At 43.8% G+C, this 22,429-nt stretch overlaps 1 protein-coding gene across 2 annotated transcripts in view; it reads left to right on the top strand.

Moving 5' to 3' along the window:
* Positions 1 to 22,429, top strand: part of TSPAN2 (tetraspanin 2) — a 230,301-nt gene that overhangs the window by 73,261 nt on the left and 134,611 nt on the right. For both annotated transcript variants that reach the window (XM_056558258.1, XM_056558257.1), the window contains exon 2: positions 20,851 to 20,956. In XM_056558258.1, coding sequence (XP_056414233.1) covers positions 20,851 to 20,956 — 106 coding nt within the window. The remainder of the gene's footprint in view (positions 1 to 20,850; positions 20,957 to 22,429) is intronic.

The raw sequence follows: 22,429 nt of genomic DNA, 5'->3' as shown, positions 1-22,429 counted from the left end.
GGAAGTACCGCTCGCCCGACCCTTACAGAAACTGTAAGATGTCAGTGAGTAGTAAAGTCATTTCAGGACTGATTGATAGTACAGAATCTCTGAATCGGTCCAGATCAGGGATCTTGGAGGTCGTCAGATCCTTCTACTCGCATCTCTTGGGAAGGAAGGATCTAGATTGAGACGGGATGTCGGCTTTCCTGGCTGAAACCATTCCTGAGCCAGGGGTAGACCCCTCTTTTGATGTTTTGGCAGAAAAAATCAGGGAAGAGGAAGTGAGACTGGCGATTGAGGGGCTTGCCCCCAAGAAGTCACCAGGTCCGGATGGCTTAACATCCGAGTGGTACAGGACCTTTAAAGAGTCTTTAGCTCCCCTCTTGACTGAGGTATTCAATGAGTGTCTCTCCTCGGGCACTCTGCCAAAATCAATGAGGAGGTCAGCCCTGATTCTTCTCTCAAAGGGTAAAGATCCTAGCCGGATTGAGAATTGGAGGCCCATAGATCTTCTCAATACGAACAGGAAGCTTCTGGCCAAGATACTGTTTAATCGGCTGGTGAAGTTTCGGGGGCCCAGCACTGCTCTGTTCCAGGCCGAAGCACCTTAAGTGCTGTTCTCGGTGTCCGGGAGGCAGTGGAGCGGAGTAGTGCAGGTCTCTGGAAGGGGTACTTGCTGACCCTGGATCAGGCCAAAGCATTTGATCGGGTGAACCACGAGTACCTCTGGTCCGTCCTTCTGAGATATGGCTTACCGTGTGCTTTTATTAATTGGCTTAAGACCTTATATGCAGGGGCAGAGAGTTTCCCGCTGGTGAACGGGTGGTCTGGCCGCTCTTTTGAGGTGGGGTCCGGAGTCCGTCAGGGTTGTCCTTTGAGCCCGCTTTTATACATGTTCGCAATTGATCCCTTCGTCCGGAGGGTAGATTGTGGGCCGTTGGCGGGAGTCAGGATGAGTCTGGCGGAGCTGGATGTCGCCCAGAGAGTGGTGGCGTACGCTGATGATGTCACCATTTTCGTGTCCTCGAGAGAGGAGGTCGATGTGGTGATGTCGGAGGTGGAACGCTACTCGGAGGCTTCCGGGTCTAAGATCAACCGGGATAAATGTGAAAGTCTCTGGCTGGGAGGGGGAGATCCCACTTTTGATCTCCCGGACACCCTCCCAGGGCCCCAAGACTCAGCAAAAATTCTGGGCATCACATTCGGCCAGGATGATTATCCCACCAAAAACTGGGACGGTAAGCTACAGGATGCCACTCATAAGGTGGATCAGTGGAAGGGTTGGTCTATGACCCTCAGGGAAAGGGTACGCCTGATCAAATCGTACCTGCTCCCCTTGTTTATCTATCTGGGCAGCGTATGTATCTTGCCAGAGGCTTACTACACTAGAATCTGCAGCCTGTTTTTCCAACTGTTATGGGGGAACAGGATGAACCTAGTCAAGAGAGAGGTTACGTACCGCACAAGGAGTTTATCTATGGTAAACCCTGTGGTGTTCTTAACAAACACCTTCTTGAAAGCCAACATCTCAAACCTCTGGTCAGAGAGGGCTCCTCCATGGGGAACTCTCCTGCAGAGAATGGTTTCGGCCTTTCTTCCAGGAATGGGAGAGAGGAGGGCAAGTGAAGGACCTCCGTACGCCCCATGGATATCTTCCGGCTTACGCTACCCCGACTCTGAAGGCGATACGTCGGTGGGGTCTGGGAGTGTGGGCGATCAGGACCCAGTCAAGGCAGTTCCTTGACAAACGGGTTCTGTTGACCCACTTCCAGAAGCCTCTGGCGCTCAGGGACTGCCCAGGTCGGGATCTGAGGGTGGGGTTGTATCTTTTAAATATGAAAAGGATCCCCCAGAAGTTTTGGGACTTGGCCTGGCGCTGCTTTCAGGGGAAGCTATATGTGAGGGACAATTTGAAGTGTAGGAGATCTGATGACCGGGGATGTCCCCGAGAAGAGTGCGGGGACATGCTGGAAAGCATGGACCATTTCCTGCTTCATTGTCCCTTTAATATAAGGGTCTACAACCGGGTGGGCGCTTCCATCGGCTGGAGTCAACTTGCCGGCCTTACCTATCCAGAGTGGGCTTATGGGGCATTCAGGAACCTGGGTGGCCGTGATCGGGGCACTTTATTTTTAGTCAGTTTAGTGGTTAGGTACTACACGTGGAATGCACGGTGTTTAGTGTCTACACAGCGCAAAGTCCTCTCCGAGGTGGAGGTCTGTAGGAACATCACCGGTGACCTCGGGAAGATCAGGTCTTTGGAGTATGGCAGTCTTGGTACCAGTAGGGCTTCTCTCCTATGGAGAGGGTTTTCTTTTGATGTGCCCTAGATACTAGACCTTTTGGGTAGAGTACCCTTAATTTGGTTAGGGACAGTGATGCAGGGACAGGGTTAGGGTGATAGTAGGGTCAGTTTATCTTTAGGGATAATGGTAGGGTGAGAGATAGGGTGCAGTTAGGGAAAGAATGTAAATATTGTATGTATCAGGATTGCCATCCTTCTTCCTGGTGGTGGGCTAATGCATGTGCACCATAGCTTTTTGTTTTGTTTTCAGATGCTATGGTTATGAAGGGCTTACAGGCACTGAACTTGGGCCTAAAGTGGGTTGTATTGTTTGCTTATGTATGTTAAAGCTGGTAATGGTTAAGTTGGTTGGGAGGAGTTCTAGGTTGGGAGGGTATATTTGTGGGTGGTGGTGGTCTTTTCTTTTGGTGGACCTGGCATGGGCGAGTTGTGGACTGGACATTGAGGACTATGAACTGTATGGAAAAAACTCTGACCCATGTACAGGAGGGCGGGTGGTGTGGGTGAAGGGTCAGTTTAGTGTAGAACGTTCTTTTATATTTGTAGGTGAGTTTTCTGTTTATTTATAGGTGTATATAGTTTGTGTATAGTATTGTATATAGTAGTGTATATAGTTAGTTATGTATATAGTATGTATAATGTATGTTATATCATTATAATTGTTTTATTTTATTTTATTTTTTTAATTTTTTTTTATATAGTAGAGATAGACATGGCAGTCGAACCAGTTTTGTTTTTGTAGTAATGTTTCTTTAGTATCCCGTTGTGGATTTATTTTCTTTGGTTTATATATGTAGTATGTAGTAAAGATGTGTGTAAGCATGTGTGTATTGTGTTTTCTGTGATATTTTCCCGAGTTTGGGTATTTTGAGTTGAATTTAATTTATTTATTTATTTTTGGTTTCTTGGTTAAATGTAGTTAATATATTGATATATATATATATATATATATATATATATATATATATATGTGTGTGCATGTGTGTGGTATAGTGTTATTATTATTATTATTAATATTATTATTTAAAATAAATAAATAAATAAAAAAAATATATAAAAAAAAAAAAACATGGTGTGCAGTGTGAGTGCTTGTTGTGTTTTCTATGTATGATTTTTCCCGAGTTTGGGTGTTTTGAGTTAAAGCGAAATAGTGCTATATTTATGTTTCTTATGAGTGTGTTGTTTGGCTATGAAAGGTGTAGTTGTAATATTTATAGTTCTAGTAGGAAAGCTGGGCTGGCCGGTTAGGCAGGATTTTTGTTCTTTTATTTAAATGTAAAGTTTGGGTTTATGTTATTTCATGTTGTTGTTTTCCGTTATGGCAAAGTTGTGCTGGTTTATGTTTTGTTATGATTTATATTTTTCTAATAAAAGATTTACAGGATATAACTTAGGATCAGTACAGGATAAGTAATGTAATGTATGTACACAGTGACCTCACTAGCAGAATAGTGAGTATAGTGAGTGGGGTCACTGTATGAAATTACATTACTTACCCTGTACATGGGTTTACATTATTAGTGTCTATACTGTATACCAGTTTTTTTTCTAACTAAAGTGCTTCCAGCTGTTGAAAAACTACTACTTTTGCAACAGCTGGAGGCAGCCTGGTTGCCCCCTCTTTGTATTGTATCAGTGCCCCTATTATACAGTAGCCCGACCCCCCCCCCCCCCTGTATTACATACACTTTGTACATATACACACTCACACACATGCACTTTATATATTCATACACATGCACATTACACAGACACACAGATATACACTTATACACTTATATCTACACACACATGCTCACACACTTATGTACATGTAGGGACATTTGCCTTTAAAAAAAAAATCCTCTATTCAGTCACCATCTTCTTTGTAGATCTTTCCCTTGTGCACAGTCACGGGCAGCCAGGGCCGGACTGGGACCAAAAATAGGCCCAGGCATACTAGAATATGCAGCCCATTTATTTTTTGGTGGGGGTCCCAGCAGTCAGACCCCCACCAAAATAAAATGGGCTGCATAGTCTAAAACCCCAAGGTTGATCTCCAGCTGTAGTAAAGCTACAACTCCCATCATGTCGGGAGCCTCAGGCATTATGAGAGTTGTAGTTTTGTATCAGCTGGAGACCACAGATTGGAGTACAGTGTCACCCATCATCACTGCAGGACTTAAAAGTGACTACAGCAGTGATGGGACAGTTAGGAGAATACACAAGGATATCACTGACCTGAGTGACATCTTCTCTGTTGGACCAGATATCAGGTCTTCTTCCACCTCCATCTTCTCTGTAGAGTCTGACGCCCGGACATCATTGGTTCCTCACTATGTCAGCAGATCCTCATCCTCTGCATGAAGACAATGATTATTATAAATCTACCAAATACTATGACATCTGAAAATTATTCTGCCATACACTGTACCCCCGAATATAAAACAACCTTCCACTGTACCCCTGAATATAATACGACCACACACTTTACCCTCTGAATATAATACAGCCAACCACTGTACCCCTGAATATTATAAAGCCAACCACTGTACCCCTGAATATAATACTGCCAACCACTGTACCCCTGAATATACAGCCAACCACTGTACCCCTGAATATAATACTGCCACACACTGTACCCCTGAATATAATACTGCCAACCACTGTACCCCTGAATAATATACAGCCAACCACTGTACCCCTGAATATAATACTGCCACACACTGTACCCCGGAATATAATACTACCACACACTGTACCCCAGAATAATATACTGCCAACCATGGTACCCCTGAATATAATACAGTCAACCACTGTACCCCTGAATGTAATACGACCAACCACTGTACCCCTAAATTTAATATGACCACACATTGTACCCCTAAATATAATACTGCCAACGACTTTACCCCTGAATATAATATGGCCACACACTGTACCCCTGAATATAATATGGCCACACACTGTACCCCTGAACATAATATGGCCACACACTGTTTCTTCTGTATGGCAGAATCCCCCCCCCCCCCTGTACTTTCCTCACCCAAACTCCAAAGTCCCCCAAGACCCATCTTTCCCCTCCTCCTTTAGACCCCTGAGGGCTCGTCCACACTGCGGACATTCCGCCTTCTGCAGGCGCTGCTGGCAATGCATTCTGGGTGAATTCTGCCCACAGAATGAACATTCTAATGGTTGCATGTCCATTCCAATGGCAGAATTGCCCTGTAGTAATTCCGCAATGTGCACAATGCATTAGTATCTCAGAATTTCGCTGGCAGAATGTCCACAGTGTGGATGAGCCCTAAGTCCCCCCCCCCCCCAGACCCATATCTACCCTCTTCTTTCAGACACTTAAATCCCCCCAGACACATCTGCCTACTCCAGACCCCTAAGTCCTCATTTAGACCCCTCTGCTCTCCAGACCCCTAAGTACCCCTTTAGAAAAGGGTCGCCACCTTTCTTGCAAAAAATACCAGCCATACTGATTAGCATAATTAATTTTATATGCGTGACATCACAGGATACACATATGCAGGGAAATGTTGTCCTATTCTGACCCCTATAACTTTTTTATTTCTCCTGTATAAGGTAATTTTTTTGCACCCCGATCTGTAGTTTTTAATGGTTCCATTTTTGTTTTGATGTGGCCTTTTGATCGCCTTCTTTTGTCTTCTTGATTCAATTCTGGAGTTGCAGTTAGTTACTAACTACAATCCCCAGCATGCCCTGATACAGCCTGTGGCTCAGCAGCTGCCCCAAACAAAAACTACAACTCCCAGCATGTTGGACTATATAGTAGAATACAGTATGGATCAGTGTTTCCCAACCAGGCGTGCCTCCAGCTGTTGCAAAACTACAACTCCCAGCATGTTGGACTATAAAGTAGTATATAGTATGGGTCAGTGTTTCCCAACCAGGTGTGCCTCCAGCTGTTGCAAAACTGCAACTCCCAGGATGCCAACAGCTGTCCAGGCATGCTAGGAATTGTAGTTTTGCAACAGCTGGTGGTACTCTGGTTGGGAAACAATGGTATAGTATATGGTGCAACATGCAGGGAGTTATAGGATTGGTTTGATAAATGAGTTGCAGGTGGCAACCCTACTTTAGACCCCTAAGTTCCCACCAGACCCCTCTGCTCCCTGCCACCCCCTCCTGTACATTCCTTTGCCCCTTCCTAGACCCCCTTGCCACCACTCCTTTGCACTGTTCTGTCCCTCCACAGACCCCCTCCTTCACAATCTTTTGACCCCTGACCCCTCTGTTTTAACACCCCCCCCCCCCCCCCTGTTTACCCTTTCTGGGCTGCAGGTGACACAAGGCAGGCTGTATATCATGTCGGGGCGGGCTGCTGGTCACGCCTGGCTGCTCCTGTAGTGATTACAGCTCCGAGCTTCCGTCCTGCTCGGAGCGAACAGCCGGGGCTGGGAGCACGCCTGCGCACAGACTTCTGCTACTCTTAAAGTAGCAGTGTCCAGACTCCCTGCCCCGGCCTAATAAACTTGGGACTGGAGGACCGGCCCTGACCGAGGTCCCCTTCTGCGCGCCAGCGAAGGGGACCTTGCAGAGGACAGATCTGCCCCACTGAAATGACCTAGTGATGCCGGATGAAATGACCTAGTGACGCCTCTGCTAAACACAAGTTTATTCCCTTTGTGTGTATTGGAACTAAACCAAAAAAGGGAGGAAAAAATCTAAAGGACATAATGTCACACCAAACTCCAAAAATGGTCTGGAAAAAATTATTGGCACACATTCAAAATTGTGGATAAATTAGTTTCAAGCATGTGATGCTCCTTTAATCACACCTGGGGCAAGAAACAGGTGTGGGCAATATAAAAATCACACCTGAAAGCAGATAAAAAGGAGAGAAGTTCACTTAGTCTTTGCATTGTGTGTCTGTCTGTGAGACACTAAACATTTACAACAGAAAGAGGAGAAGAGAACTGTCTGAGGACTTGAGAACCAAAATTGTGGGAAAATATAATCAATCTCAAGGCTACAAGTCCATCTCCAGAGATCTAGATTTGCCTTTGTCCACAGTGCACAACATTATCAAGAAGTTTGCAACCCATGGCACTGTAGCTAGTCTCCCTGGGCATGGATGGAAGAGAAAAATTGATGAAAGGTGTCAACGCAGGATAGTCCAGTGGATAAGCAGCCCCAAACAAGTTCCAAAGATATTCAAGCTGTCCTGCAGGCTCAGGGAGCATCAGTGTCAGCACAAACTATCCAAAGACATTTAAATTAAATGAAACACTATGGGAGGAGACCCAGGAGGGCCCCACTGCTGACACAGAGACATAAAAAGCAAGACTACATTTTGCCAAAATGAACTTGAGTAAGCTAAAATCCTTTTGGACAAACTTATGTCTTATGGACAGATGAGACCAAGATAGAGCTTTTTGGTAAAGCACATCATTTTACTGTTTACCGAAAACAGAATGAGGCCTACAAAGAAAAGAACACAGTACCTACAGTGAAATATGGTGGAGGTTCAATGATGTTTTGGGGTTGTGTTGCTTCCTCTGGCACTGGGTGCCTTGAATGTGTGCAAGGCATCATGAAATCTGAGGATTACCAACGGATTTTGGGTCGCACTGTACAGCTCAGTGTCAAAAAGCTGTGTTTGCATCTGAGATCTTGGGTCTTCCAGCAAGACAATGGAGGAGATTTATCAAAGGATTTAGAATGGTTTTTCCTGTCTAAATTTGTTGCACAGAAAGTCGCAGTCTAAATATGTGCAACTTTTTTGCGACTTTTAGTGGATTTTTAGAACATGATGCATTCTAGTCTATTTTAGATGAAAAAATGCATTGGTGCTGAATTTATCAATAGCGACTTTTCGGCGAACGAAAGTACGCTGAAATGTCAGACCATGCTGGAGCAGGTTTGAATACACCCCCGAAGTCTGTGCGCAGAATTTATCAAGAGCCGTGCAACTTTTTATAAATTAAGCGCACAATAGACCGGCCTAACCCTCTGTAGGTTGGTCTATATTGATGCGGGAAATAGACAACTTTGATAAATCCCCTCCCCCAACGACCCCAAACATACATCAAAAAGCACCCAGAAATGGATGGCAACAAAGCGCTGTATAGTTCTGAAGTGGCCAGCAAAGAGTCCAGATCTAAATCCCATTGAACACCTGTGGAGAAATCTTAAAATTGCTGTTGGGAAAAGGCGCCCTTCCAATAAGAGAGACCTGGAGCAGTTTGCAAAGGAAGAGCGGTCCAACATTCCGGCTGAGAGGTGTAAGAAGCTTATTGATGGTTATATGAAGCAACTGATTTCAGTTATTTTTTCCAAAGGGTGTGCAACCAAATATTAAGTTAAGGGTGCCAATAATTTTGTCCAGACCATTTTTGGAGTTTGGTGTGACATTATGTCCAATTAGCTTTTTTTCCTCCCTTTTTTGGTTTAGTTCTAATACACACAAAGGGAATAAACATGTGTATAGCAAAACATGCGTTACTGCAATCCTTTTCTGTGAGAAATACTTTGTTTTCTAGAAAAATTTCAGAGGTGCCAACATTTACTGCCATGACTGTATGTTCATACAGGTCAGCCTTGTATGTTCATACAGGGGTTAGGGCAGCCTTGGTCATGAAGTCACGCCCCCCTTCATTCATCTCTATGGGAGGGGGCTTCAAGGCTTTATTCGCTCATCACACCTCGTCACGTCAGTGGATTCTGCTCTAATTTTGATGTGGAGTTTTTGTCATTTTTTTAAGAAAAAATTAAAAAAATGGAATATGTTCTTTAATAATCAGAAAATATTGTCTTTATAACATGGTATTTAAACTATATAACATTTAGACCTTCATGAAGGACATCTGAGAATATTACACAAATCCTCAGGATATCTGACCCATATGGAAGCACCCCTGTTGGGGATGGAGGGCGTATGGGTATGCCCTTGTGTCCCAGTACTTAAAAGGGCACTGTCAAATACAAAAACTTTTGATATGTTGTAAAGCATGCAAAACCAATAGGTTTTGTAATTGCTTTCATTAGAACGTTTTCAGTATTTCATACTGAAAAAGCCAGTCAAACAACTGCCCTGCCTGCCTGCTTGGACACATACTGCTGTGTCCATGCGTCATCACCTACTTCATGGACCCAATTCCTTGATTGACAGCTGTGAGCGCAGGGCTCCTAGCTGGAGGAAAAATCCTCCTACTGTCGTCTTTTGTGCCTTTATTGGTACGCTCTCAGCGGGAGGAAGCAAACTGCCTTCCCTAAGGTTAGCTACACTACAACACCCAGCATGCCTTGACACTGTGGACATGCTGGGAATTGTAGTTTTGCTAATGCTAGAGGAGATGTAACCATCTGCCTGCTCACATCTACCCTAGCATTAGCAAACTACAACTCCCAGCATGACCTGACAGTGAGAACATGCTGGGAGTTGTAGTTTTGCTAATGCTTGGGGAGATGTGAGCAGACAGCATACTGAGGGAGGGGGCGGAGACCTGCACAGTGAGGCCACGCCCCCTCCCTTTGAGAGGAATTTAGACTAGTGAGCTAAATTAAAAGCGTAATAAAAAAATAAAAATACAGTGTTAAAAAAAGTTCATAAATGTTTATTTACCCCTTCCTAATAAAAGTTTGACCCCCCCCCCTTTCCCATTTTTTAAATAAAATAAAAAATAAAAATAATCATATGAGGTACCGCCGCTTGCGTAAATGTCTGAACTATTAAAATATATTTACAAATTTGTGCATTTTTGGTCACTTCATATACCATAAAAAAAATGCTAAAAAGCGATATCCGACCCATATGGAAGCACCCTAAGGGTAAGTTCAGATGTGATAGATTTGCTGCAGAAATGTGCAACAAATTACTGTACAATACTAGTGAACATGTAGTAACAGCAAACTTCGGGGATTTTGTGGTTTAGATGTAAAAAGATATTTTACAGCACATCTGAACTAAGCCTAAAGTTAATGGGGGAGATTCATGAAAACCTGTACAGAGGAAAAGTTGAGCTGTTGCGCATAATAACCAATCAGTTCATTTTTAAAAAGGCCTGAGAAAAATGAAAGAAGCAATCTGATTGGTTGCACCACTCTTTCTCTACACGTGTTGATAGATTTTCCCAAATATTCTGTATTCCATAGATAAAAATCCTTAACTATCTGTAATGTTGCACTTGTGATCCATTAAGATAAGCTAGCAGTTTCAGGTCTTTAACCATTGTTCTCTGTGGATGATATATGCATATCATTAATGCCAAACTCCAGTATTAATGGTTTGTGGCCCTACTGTTATGAAGGCCTACCCAAGGAGTGTAATTAACTAACCTGGCCCAGCACCATCTCCTGTCCAGCGTTGGCCTTGGGAACTGCCCTCCATGTCGAAGAGCCGTTCGCCACTGTGTGATGCGGCCTAGCCATTGAGGAGGCAGATCAACTTCGGTGCCACTGTGCCACACCTCCTAGAGACAAGATATTTAAATTGCTCAGTGTCTCAACCCTTGTTCCCTTAATATATGTTCTCACCCTACAATAGCGTTCCTGTTCTTTGTGCCTTCTGTCGCCAGACCTGATTAGCCTGACCTCTGCTTGTGACCTTACTATCCCCTTGCCTACTGACATTGTATTTTACTGCTCTCTAGGTTTGACCTTTGCTTGCCCTAACTCTTATTCTATTGTTTTGATTTTTTTATGCTGCCCTCTTGGTTTCTGACTTCTGGCTTGTCTCTGGTTAACCTCCTGTCTACTGATTGTGTACTTTATTTGCCAGTGTGTTGCTGACCTGGTTTTGCTGACTTCTGTGACACCCAGTGTAGAGAACGTCACCTAGTTGGGGGCTGCCGCTTAGCGTGAATCATTCAGGTAGGTAGGGACAGTAGTTGGGGTGAGTTCCAGTCTGCACTGTTCCCTACTAAATATGACAGTTGGCCATAAACTCAAGATGAACATCTGCTGAGCATTCATGTTTATTTCAGTAGACGTGGATATACCGTATTTTCCGATGTATAAGATGATTTTTTAACCCTGGAAAATGTTCCCAAGCGTCAGGGGTCGTCTTATACGCCGGGTGTCGTCTTATAGGGCGGGCACTGCAGTCAGCCGGGACTGCCAACTGCAGTACCCGCCCCATTGCCCTCCCAAATTAATTTCCCTCGTCACATTCGGAACATCCCTGTTTCACGAAAGATCTTTTCGGGACACAAGGATGTCCCGGTTACCTTTCTGCGTTCCCGCATTAATTTTAAAAATGCAGGGGCCACCGGGGGTAGCGCATGCAGGGAATTCACTGATGTCCAGTACGTGCGTCCATTGAAACAGCAGAGCGGAGCAGCGAGGATGCGTGCAGGGTAAGTTACCAGCGGTACGTCATCTTCGGTGCTCTGACCTCCGGTCCCAAGACATACTGCTATGGCCTATAGGCCATAGCAGTAGATCTCATGACCCCTGACCGGAAGGAGCGGTGGTCGGAGCACTGAAGTGGGGCAGTACACAGACATACAGCCTCCAGCCATACACTGTACATGGCTGAAGGCTGTATGTCTGTGGGGGCCACTGCCTAAAAAATGCGGGGGGAACTATACTGCCAACCTAATGTGGGGGAACTATACTGCCAACCCAATGTGGGGGCACATACTGCCAACCTAATGTGGGGAACTACAACCTAATGTGGGGGGAATTTGGGGGGGACTATACTGCCAACCTAATGTGGGGGAACTATACTGCCAACCTAATGTGGGAGAACTATTCTGCCAACCTAATGTGGGGGATCTATTCTGCCAACCTAATGTGGGGGATCTTTACAGCCATCCTAATGTGGGGGAACATACTGCCAACCTAATGTGGGAGAACATACTGCCAACCTAATGTGGGGCAACATACTGCCAACCTAATGTGGGAGAACATACTGCCAACCTAATGTGGGGAACTACAACCTAATGTGGGGGAACTATACTGCCAAACTAATGTGGGGGGAACTATACTACCAACCTAATGTGGGAAACATACTGCCTACCTAATGTGGGGGGAACATACTGCCTACCAAATGTGGGGGGAACTATAATGCCAGCCTAATGTGGGGGAACTATACTGCCAACCTAATGTGGGGGGGGGGGAGACTATGCTTACAACCTAGTGTGGGGGAACTATGCTGACAACCTAATGTAGGGGGAACTATGCTGACAACCTAATGTGGGGGAACTATGTTGCCTACCTAGTGTGGGAAAACTATGCTGCATACATAAAGGGGTACTCCACTGCCCCAGTGTTAGGAACATTTTGTTCCAAACTATGGGTGCGGGCTGCGGGGGTTGTGACGTCACAGCCACGCCCCTTGTGACATCACGCCATGCCCTCTCAATGCAAGTCTATGGGAGGGGGTGTGTTGACCACTGCATGATACTCTAGACTCTAGATCTGCCCCTGGAGAGAGAGCAGCGCTGTGCACAGAAAAACACGTATCTTTCATCCGTCTGGCCCGCCCTTGTATGTATCCTATTACCCTACCTCTTTCTCTGCCTCTCACATCTCACTCCTGAGGACTGCAGTGAAGTGGCGCAGGTGCGAATGTGCGAGATCTGAGGCGGTGCAGGCGTGAATGTTCGAGATCTAAGAGGCGGCGCAGGTGCGCATGTGCGAAATATGACAGGCAGCACTAATGCGCATTTGCGAGATCAGAGAGGTGAAAAAAGAGGTGTGGTAATGGGATACAAGGGTGGTGCATGTGCGAGATCTGAGAGGCAGAGAAGGAGGTGCAGTAATAAGATACAAGGGCGGGCCAGACGGGTGAAAGAGGCATGTACCACTTTGATAGTCTTGAAGACAGGTAGGGCTGGACAGGCAGGGAGAGCTGACCAATCCAAGCAGGCTTTGTATACAACAACCAGCCAATCACTGGTAAGGTAACATACATCGCAGTAGAGGGGTAGTCTTATACGGCGAGTATATCCCAAACTCTATATTTTAACTGTAAAAGTTGGGGGTCGTCTTATACGTCAGAAAATATGGTATGTCACTGCTTTTCACCTCGGCATGGCCTACCTCCAAAGGAGAACAACGGATCTGTATGGTAAATTCCAGCTACACAATCTTTGTTTCTGCTAAGAGTAAACATTAGTGTATTATAGATAGACCCTCAGAACTTGACAACATTTTATTGAATTCCTGCAAAAATATAAAAAGATTCAAATTGATTGAAACATAGAAGAGATAGGTAGCTAAGTGCTATGTGGGGTAGCAGACAGACCACGTCTTAGGAAGTCCACATATTGGAGAAACCCAAGTCACTAAGTGCAGTAAAACATTAGACAATTCTGAACTTATAATTGACAAGTGAAATAAGAAAACCCATATAAGAATACATATAAAAAGATTTGTGTTTTGTGCGGTTGGAAAAACTGGCAGACACTGTCGGAAAACACAGAAATTGCATGAGCATCTTTTATTTTGCAGCCACTGACTTTTAGGAGTGGTGCACACTTGTAATTATAGGATACCCTAATGGTGCTGGAAATTCTGAAAATGGAATTGACCTACGTTACATGGAAAGTAAAGATATTTTCAGCAATATCAGTGTCACTAGAGACACAGGGTGACATAACCTACACATCATAACATTGTAACCTATCATTATCTGAGGCTTGTTTCATAAATGGAAATATCAGCTTTTAAAGTGTGAAATTAACTTAGTGACATCATTTTTATAGGGTTTTTAGACTAGTATCGGTATCGGGGACGATACTATCCATTTGCATGATATCTGGAACTCGGTTTATGTCCCCTATACCATGTTCGACCCCTGCTGCTGCTCCGCTGCCCCGTTCTTCCATCCACATCATGGCGTTTCATGGAGGAGCATGTAACACACACGTCACCTCACCTCCTCCACTGCGCCCAGATAGTGCAGGTGACCCGGTTTCTACATCTCACTATGTGGTCATCGGTCTCACCGCCAATGCAAATTCCCTTTTTTTCTGCTCAATTGCATTGCCTTCTATGAAGATGGTACACGTCCGTGCAGTCCTTCCACCAATCAATTTGGTGGCACCCGCTGCAGACAGATTCTCTGCCCAGAATATCTCTGGGCAGAGATTCAGCATTGGGGACGGGCCTTTAAAGGGGTTCCCTGTATCATAATATAGAGCTTCTATTTCACTGTCCATATGAAAGTAAATATTCAAAATTTAAATGTCAGACAAAAACTGGCCCCATGTACCCTATGTAAGTAATTTTTGTTTGGTTAATAGTTTGAATACAAAATCATTACAATGTGAATAGACTACCTAGGTCTGTATGAGAGGCAACATTGCAGAACAAGAAGTAGGTGGTATGTTTGGCTGAGGATGAGCCACCACAGTATGCACATACAGATCTAGAACATGTAAATTATCTTGACTATACTAATTTTAATATCGTCAGTGTGACAACTAGCGCTCCAACCGTACCTCCTGCCCGTGAGTGCATTGTTCTTCTCCCTTCCCCAGCTGGCGGGGCTGGGATTCGCATTGCGAGCCCGCATGGGAACCCCAGCCCATCACTCACCTCAGCTCCCACGCACATGCCTCCACCTCCTAGGGCACGTGCACCGGAGCTCTTAGATTTAAAGGGTCACTGTGCCAATAATTATGGTTTGCACCTGACACACACTTATAAGTTTCTGCACCTCCCACATTCCTCTGTCGGATCTTTGTTTGCCCCAGTGCCTTAGTGAAAGCATTATACTGTGTTTCCTTGCCGTGTACCAGTCCTAGTATTCCGTGACCTGACCGTGTACCTTGCTGCCTGCCTACTGACCTTGTGCTACATTCCTTTTTACGCTCCTGCGCCGCCTGCCCTGACCTCCTGCTATCCAGACTACATCCTGTCTCTTCCCTTCTGTACCTCGCATCACCTCAGCCACCTGTGTGGTTGAGTCGTGCCATGGGTAGCGACCTGGGTACCGCCTGTCGCAGCTAGACCATCCCGCTTTGTGGCAGGCTCTGGTGGAAACCAGTGCACCTTATACTCCACTCCCTGGCATGGGCCCCGTCATCTGACACACAGGTCCAGTGGATCAACTACCTCTTGTGTTCTAGACTACTGTAGTCCTGCTGATCTACTTCCTCCCGAGTGCCAATCGACTGCGGTGAGTCTAACAGTCAGACTTATAGATGTATATATTGAATATAGTAATGCTATGCTATGTTTAATGAAAAGTGTTTAAAAGATAATTAAACAAGAAGTTATTTCAGCTTAGATGGGTAGTAGGTAGCTAAGATGAATTTTCATGGTCTTTGGACATGGCAGAAAGAAGTAGCTATTTTGATTCATCCACTTGACATGACACAGAGCCATAACAAGATTCTGATTGGACAGTCCATTGATGACAATATCATTTTTAATGTTCTTACTAAATGCCATAGGACTTCAGGTGCACATCTGCGGTATCTAAAAGGAGGGGAATAAACCATACAACATAAAAATAACCACTTCAAAAATAACTACTCACTTCTAAACATAGAACTGAAACATTGATTTCACATTGTATATGTAATTTTTCTAAACCAGATTGACCATATGCCTGTAACAATGCTGTTTGCTCACAAGACCAGGCTTTTAGTACCCAGAGACCCCCAGGTTTAAATTTTGTGTCAGCTTTATGACAAGCAGGCAACAACATACAATGAATGTCTAAATACTGGTCAGTGCCAATAAAAATAGCAACTCATCAATAGATGTCTGGAACAGGATAATGATGAATGGATGATAGAACAAATGATGACGATGATGGACAGTAATAGAAGAAAAAGATGATGAATGGGATCAACTACAAAATCTGACCATAGCTGGCTGTCCACTACCTTTCCCTAGATTTATCCCTGAAAATGAAACCTAACACCAGACAAAACTAAACCTCATTAGCTCTTTAAATATATCTATGATAAAATTTGTAGAGCACCAGGCAGGCACTGAGACTCAGAGACAAGCAAGACTCAACAGAAAATCGAGCAACCATGCAGCTAGGTTATATACGGTAATCTGCATCATACTGCAAATGCCGTGGATCTTGAAAGTGAGACTTACCAATTAGGAACTCCATTCTAAACAAGCCCTGAGCTAGCAGTTATTACCAGCTGTTCCAGCATAATAGATCAGCAGTGAGACTGTATAGGAGGATTCCTGCTATTCCTAACAATGCCACCCTTAAGAAACCCATAAGTAAGTACTCCGAGACAGGGAGGTTTTTAGGCAAATTCACCAGTCTGTCAGGGACTAAGAAAATAAACATTTAGTTACCTCCTGCCACTTCCCCGTTGTGTGGTGTCCCAGCACAAGCGGCTGTCCTGTGGTTGTCTCGGGCAGTCTAGCACTAGGTGTTGGGCCCACTAGCATCCTACTGTTATATTAATTATGTTTATATTGTAATATAAGAATAATATATTTTTCCTACAAAAATAATTTTGTTATGATTTCATGTGTGACATGTTACTGTGGCTTTAAAATGTGAGCAGTGAACCCCATGTGACCATGTTAGCCAATGAGACCCCAAAAGTCTCCATCTTTATAGTGAGGTACAGGGGAGGAGTTAGTCAGTCCACAGTTAGTTTTCAACCTAGTGAGACTCCTGAGCAACAGCTAAGCTCAGGTGTGCTGTTTTTGGTGTGTCCTAAGCAGAGGCCTACTCAAGCTTTAAAATTTCCGCCCACCGCTGACATCCTCACCAGCAGCAGAGGAACCAAAGTGCTGCCCTGTGTTGCACAAGAGAAGATCCTTCTGGCCAGACCTACAGGAAGTTTGCTGGGCGCCGCCATCTTGGAAATTCGGCGGCTGCCGCCACTGCTTACTGGAAGTGTCCTGTTACCTGAAACAGCAAGTGAGTGGCAGCAATCCTCAATCCCTTGTAGCCTTATGTCTCCGGTGCTCAAAGCTGCAAGCTGTGTCTACAGAGTAGAGAGGGAGCACCACCCAAGCTGCTGCAGAACCTCCTCAGGTGTCTTAAAGGGCCATACACAGTATTCTTCTTAAAGTTACAGCGCACTCAAAAATTCACAGCATGTCTGAACCAATTACAAATGGACTAATGGTGACTAACGCCATGTCCTTAGCTGATGGCAACTCCAAACAGAAGCTCTTCAGTCTGTCACATTTAGAGGACTTGGATAGTGGTCCCCCAGAGACTCACACTCCTACCCAGTAAGGGCAGAGGTCTGCCCCACCACAAGTGCCAGACAGCGACAGCAGCCAGCCATCTACTCCACCAGCAGCTCCACTGACTCTGGTATCACCCGATGAGACAGACACAGCACCAGTCTCCCCTGAGGGTTAGTGTCCAGATTCTGCGGAGGCACAAAGGTTCGCTGTGATGCAGCTATGGCAACTCTAAAGTCTGGCCCTCTGTGGATATCAGCACCTTGCTGTGGCTGAAGCTATGATCACTGCAGCTGATCAGCCTTTTACTTACTAAATTCTGCTATGGTGAAGGAAGATGAGACACAATAACGCTCACTCCTTCGTGTGCCTTATCTGCTCATACTCTATGCCAGCCTGTGCAGGACATTCGGAATTAATGCCCCAGGACTGATTTATGTTTCAATTTTAAGTTTTGCAAGGTTTAAGAACTGTGCATGGCCTTGGGCGAAGAAGTAACCAAAATGCTTACAAGTGCCCAACTTTGTCGTGAACTTTATTACATACCCTTATGCCTTCCGTGTTGGTTGCCAAAAATGGCATTTTTCTAGTTAGGTTTGTCTAGTGGAGAAAAATTTGTATAACCTAGATAGTCTTAAACTGTACTTATTTTACTGTCTCCTTTTATTGTGCTTTCTTTAAATCATCGTCAGCAATAATGCTGAATAGCCAGACAATTATTTGGATGCCCTGTTTATAACTAGTCAGGATGCATATCCTTCTTTCTATGTTTTATGTTGTCTGTCTTAAGTGACTCCTGAAGCATATGAGGGCCCTGAAATTCAAGGTGGCACCTTAGTAATACATTTTTGTGGAAGGAGGTGTCTGTCTGTTGTCTGTGTTTGTCCCAAGGTGTGGCCAAGGAGGAGGACTCTAATCTCATCACGGTGAGAAGTGCTTGAAGCCAAAGGGCCCCGTGGCACCGGACCAGTTGCAAAATGATAGCCTACAGCAGCACTGGTCCATGGTCAGGAGTTCCCCCAGAATTGTCTTGCTGCAACCCGTGGTGTAAAGCAGAGTCATGTTTTATGTCTGTTTTGTCTTGTGTGTTTATCTGTTGGAGTGCAGTTACAAAGTCACTAAACCTTACCACAATTACCCAATTGGCACAAATGAGAAAAAATAAAAAACTACAAAAAGCATTTGGTTCCGACATAGGCACCAACGTTAACATCGCTAGGAAGAGTCTCCAGTTTGCACTTTCTCCTACCTCAGGACTGCCCTTCACCATCCCTCAACCACTGGGATTGGGCGCTGCGGGCAGCTGTGTTTTAGAGGGGGAGTTTGTGGTGTCCCAGCACAAGTGGCCTGTGGTTTTGGACTGTCTCGGGCAGTCCCATAGCACTAGGTGTTGGGCCCACTAGCGTCCTACTGTTATATTAATTATGTGAATATTGTAAAATAAGAATAATATATTTTTCTTAACCCCTTCCCTCTCGGGCCATTTTTCATTTTTGCACTTATGTTTCTTCCTCCTCACCTTCTAAAAAGCATAACACTTTCAATTTGCCACCCACAGACTCATATGAGGGCTTATTTTTTGTGCCACCAATTTTACTTTGTAATACCATTAATCATTTCACCACAAAATCTATGGCCAAACAAGAACAAAAAGTATTTGTGGGGCAAAATTGAAAAAAGGTAAATTTTGGGGGTTTCCAATTCTACACAGTGCCCTTTTCAGTACAAATGACAACTTATCTTTATTTTGTAGGTTCATACACTTACAAGGATACCTGATTTATATAGGTTTTATTTTATTTCACTACTTAAAATTACCAAATTACCATGAGTATGTTTAAAATTGTCATCTTCTGACTCCTATAACTTTTTTCTTTTTCCGTATATGGGGCGGTATGAGGGCTCATTTTTTGTGCTGTGATCTGAAGATTTTATTGGTATCATTTTTGTTTGGATGAGACTTTTTGATTGCTTTTTATAAATTTTTTAGGGTATACAAAGTGACCAAAAATATGCAATTCGGACTTTGGAACTTTTTTTACGTGTACGCCATTGACCGTGCAGTTTAATTAACATTGTATTTTTATAGTTCAGACATTTACACACGTGGCAATACCACATATTTATTTATTTATTTATTTTTAAATGGGAAAAGGGGGGTGATTCAAACTTTTATAATTTAAAAAAAAAAATGTCTTTTTGTTCCCATAGGGGACTATTACTTGCAATACTTTGATTGCATACACTGAACAATGCTATGCCATAGCATAGCATTGATCATTGTTATCTGCGCTCGATTGCTCAAGCCCGGATCTCAGGCTTGGAGCAAGCAACGATCAGACAGTGAGGAGCAAGGTTAGGCACCTGCCACTGTCCTCTCAGCTGTTTGGGGCGCCTCAATTTTACTGCAGCGGTCCCGACAGCCCACTGAGCTAACTGGCAAAGGCAATCTCCCAATCAACTTTGATCTAATGGGTTAATACGGGACATCAGCCTGATCGGCAATGTCCGGTATTAGCTGCAGGTCCTGGTTGCTGATAGCAACCGGGACCCACTGGGTATGATGCGCACTCACCTGCTGAGCACGCGTCATACAGAGGGCACCCACAGTGGACGTAAATATACGTCCATTTGCAGGAAGGGGATGAATGAATTTTGTTATGGTTTCATTTGTGTATGTTTAACATGTTACTGTGCCTTTAAAATGTGAGCAGTGAACCCCATGTGAGCCAATGAGACCCCAAAAGTCTCCCTCTGTATAAAAAGTGCAAATTTGTAGCTGCATCTTTCCTTTTTTTCACTTAAAGAAGGTAGATTTTTTTTTCTCAAAAGGGCTGGTAGACCAAATAAGTTTGGGAAGCTCTGATATATACCTTGCTTTTATCATTTGTGATTAGAAATTTTAAAACTATAAATGTATGCACACTAAGTAATGTATCTTTTTATGTTGATTTTGTAAGAAACAAATGCAAGAAATGGAAAAGGGTCTGAACTTTTTTTTAATCTTCATTGCAGGTTATTAAAGAAGAAGTCTCATGCCGACCGTTACAGAAAACGTATACGCTATCTGCAGGATAGGGGATAAGTTTTAGATTGCGAGGGGTCCGAGCGCTGTGGCCCCCTGCGATTGTCTGTACGGAGCCCCGGCTCTCCCGCAGAGTGGCGCGTCATGACCCCTGCCCGAAGCAGGAGCCGCCAGGTGGCGGCCCCCGCTTCGGGCGGGGGACGTGACGCGCCACTCTTCGGGAGAGCCGGGGCTCCATACAGATGGATAGGGGATACATTTTAGATTGCGGGGGGTCTGAGCGCTGTGGCCCCCCGCAATCTAAAATGTATCCCCTGTCCTGTGGATAGGGCTTAAGTTTTTCTGTACCGGCCAGCATGAGACTTGTTCTTTAAGTATAAAACCCTGGTTTGTAAACATTTTTATAGCCAAAGAATATTGTTAATTATTTGACATTATTTTTATTTTGTATTTTCAGCTTGCAGGCTCAGCAATAATTGGTGTGGGGTTGTGGCTTCTTCTTGGAGGGAACATTAAAGAATTAAGTGACGGCGATGAAGACGTATATGCATTCTTTTTTATTGGTAAGTGCAATTTTTTTTTTTTTTTTTTATTGGTGCACTGTTTGCAATTAAATCATATTATATTTCTTGTTTTGTTCTGAATGCATAATAGAATATAGGTTGGTTTGCATATTGCCTGGATTATTGACCATAAGCTGAGGTGTAATGGATCCGGAGTCAAGAGATATTATTAGTATCCTCTAATAGCGTTTCATATTATCCTCGCTTCATTCTTTATTATCTGTTAGATAACGGCTTTTTATCTAAGCTTCATGTCTCTGATGTGGGGTCTTCCCCGGATACTCACAGAGCCGACCTGAAATAATCTGGACTTTACAACATCTTTACAGCCGGATCTATGTTATCATATTGTAACCTGGTCTTTTTAATATGTAATGACTCTGGTTATGATTCTATGTACTTTTATTTTCTTATTCTCAAATATCTGTTTTAAAGAAAAATTATTTAATAAAAAAACTGTTATATATATATAAAAAAAAAAAAAAGAATATACATTGGTACATTTCAAGAATTTTAGCAATGGATACAGCAATTCATCACTTTTCAACTTTAATAATTTTATACATATAAATCATAATGCATTCCCATATTTTTTCCAAGCCCCAGTAAAGTCTACTTAAAGGGGTACTCCGGGGAAAAACCAATTTTTTCTAATCAACTGGTGCCAGAAAGTTCACAGATTTGTAAATTACTTCTATATAAAAATCTTAATCTTAAAAAAAAGAACATGTTGTAGTATCTGCCTCTAGAACATGGTGGCGCAAGCACTGCTTGGAAATGCACAGCCAAATTGACGGCAATGCATTGCCTTGCAGAGTTTGCACATGTCTATTCCTTCTGTGGACACCGGAATTAGAATTTTTGAAATTTCAGTGGGACTCTGCTGCTGTGGAATCTCCATGTGGAATTTCAATACAAAATCCTGCACAGTAATTCAATTGTGGGAACAAAGCTTAATACACTGCTCAAAAAAATAAAGGGAACACTAAAATAAGACATCCTAGATCTGAATGAATGAATCGAATGAATGAATGAATCTTTACATAGTTGAATATGCTGACAGCAAAATCACACAATAATTATCAATGGAAATCAAATTTATCAACCCATGGAGGTCTGGATATGGAGTTACACTCAAAATCAAAGTGGAAAACCACACTACAGGCTGATCCAACTTTGATGTAATGTCCTTAAAACAAGTCAACATAAGGCTCAGTAGTGTGTGTGGCCTCCATGTGCCCGTATGACCTCCCTACAACGCCTGGGCATGCTCCTGATGAGGTCTCCTGAGGGATGTCCTCCCAGACCTGGACTAAAGCATCCGCCAACTCCTGGACAGTTTGTGGTGCAACGTGGCCTTGGTTGATGGGGCGAGACATGATGTCCCAGAAATGCTTAATCGGATTCAGATCTGGGGAATGGGTGGGCCAGTCTATAGCATCAATGCCTTCCTCTTGCAGGAACTGCTGACAC

The sequence above is a fragment of the Hyla sarda genome, chromosome 2 (genome assembly GCF_029499605.1).
Source record: "Hyla sarda isolate aHylSar1 chromosome 2, aHylSar1.hap1, whole genome shotgun sequence".
In the NCBI taxonomy this organism is placed as follows: Eukaryota; Metazoa; Chordata; class Amphibia; order Anura; family Hylidae; genus Hyla; species Hyla sarda.
Note: the sequence above shows the minus strand (reverse complement) of the source record. Positions and strands in the feature narration are given on the sequence as shown.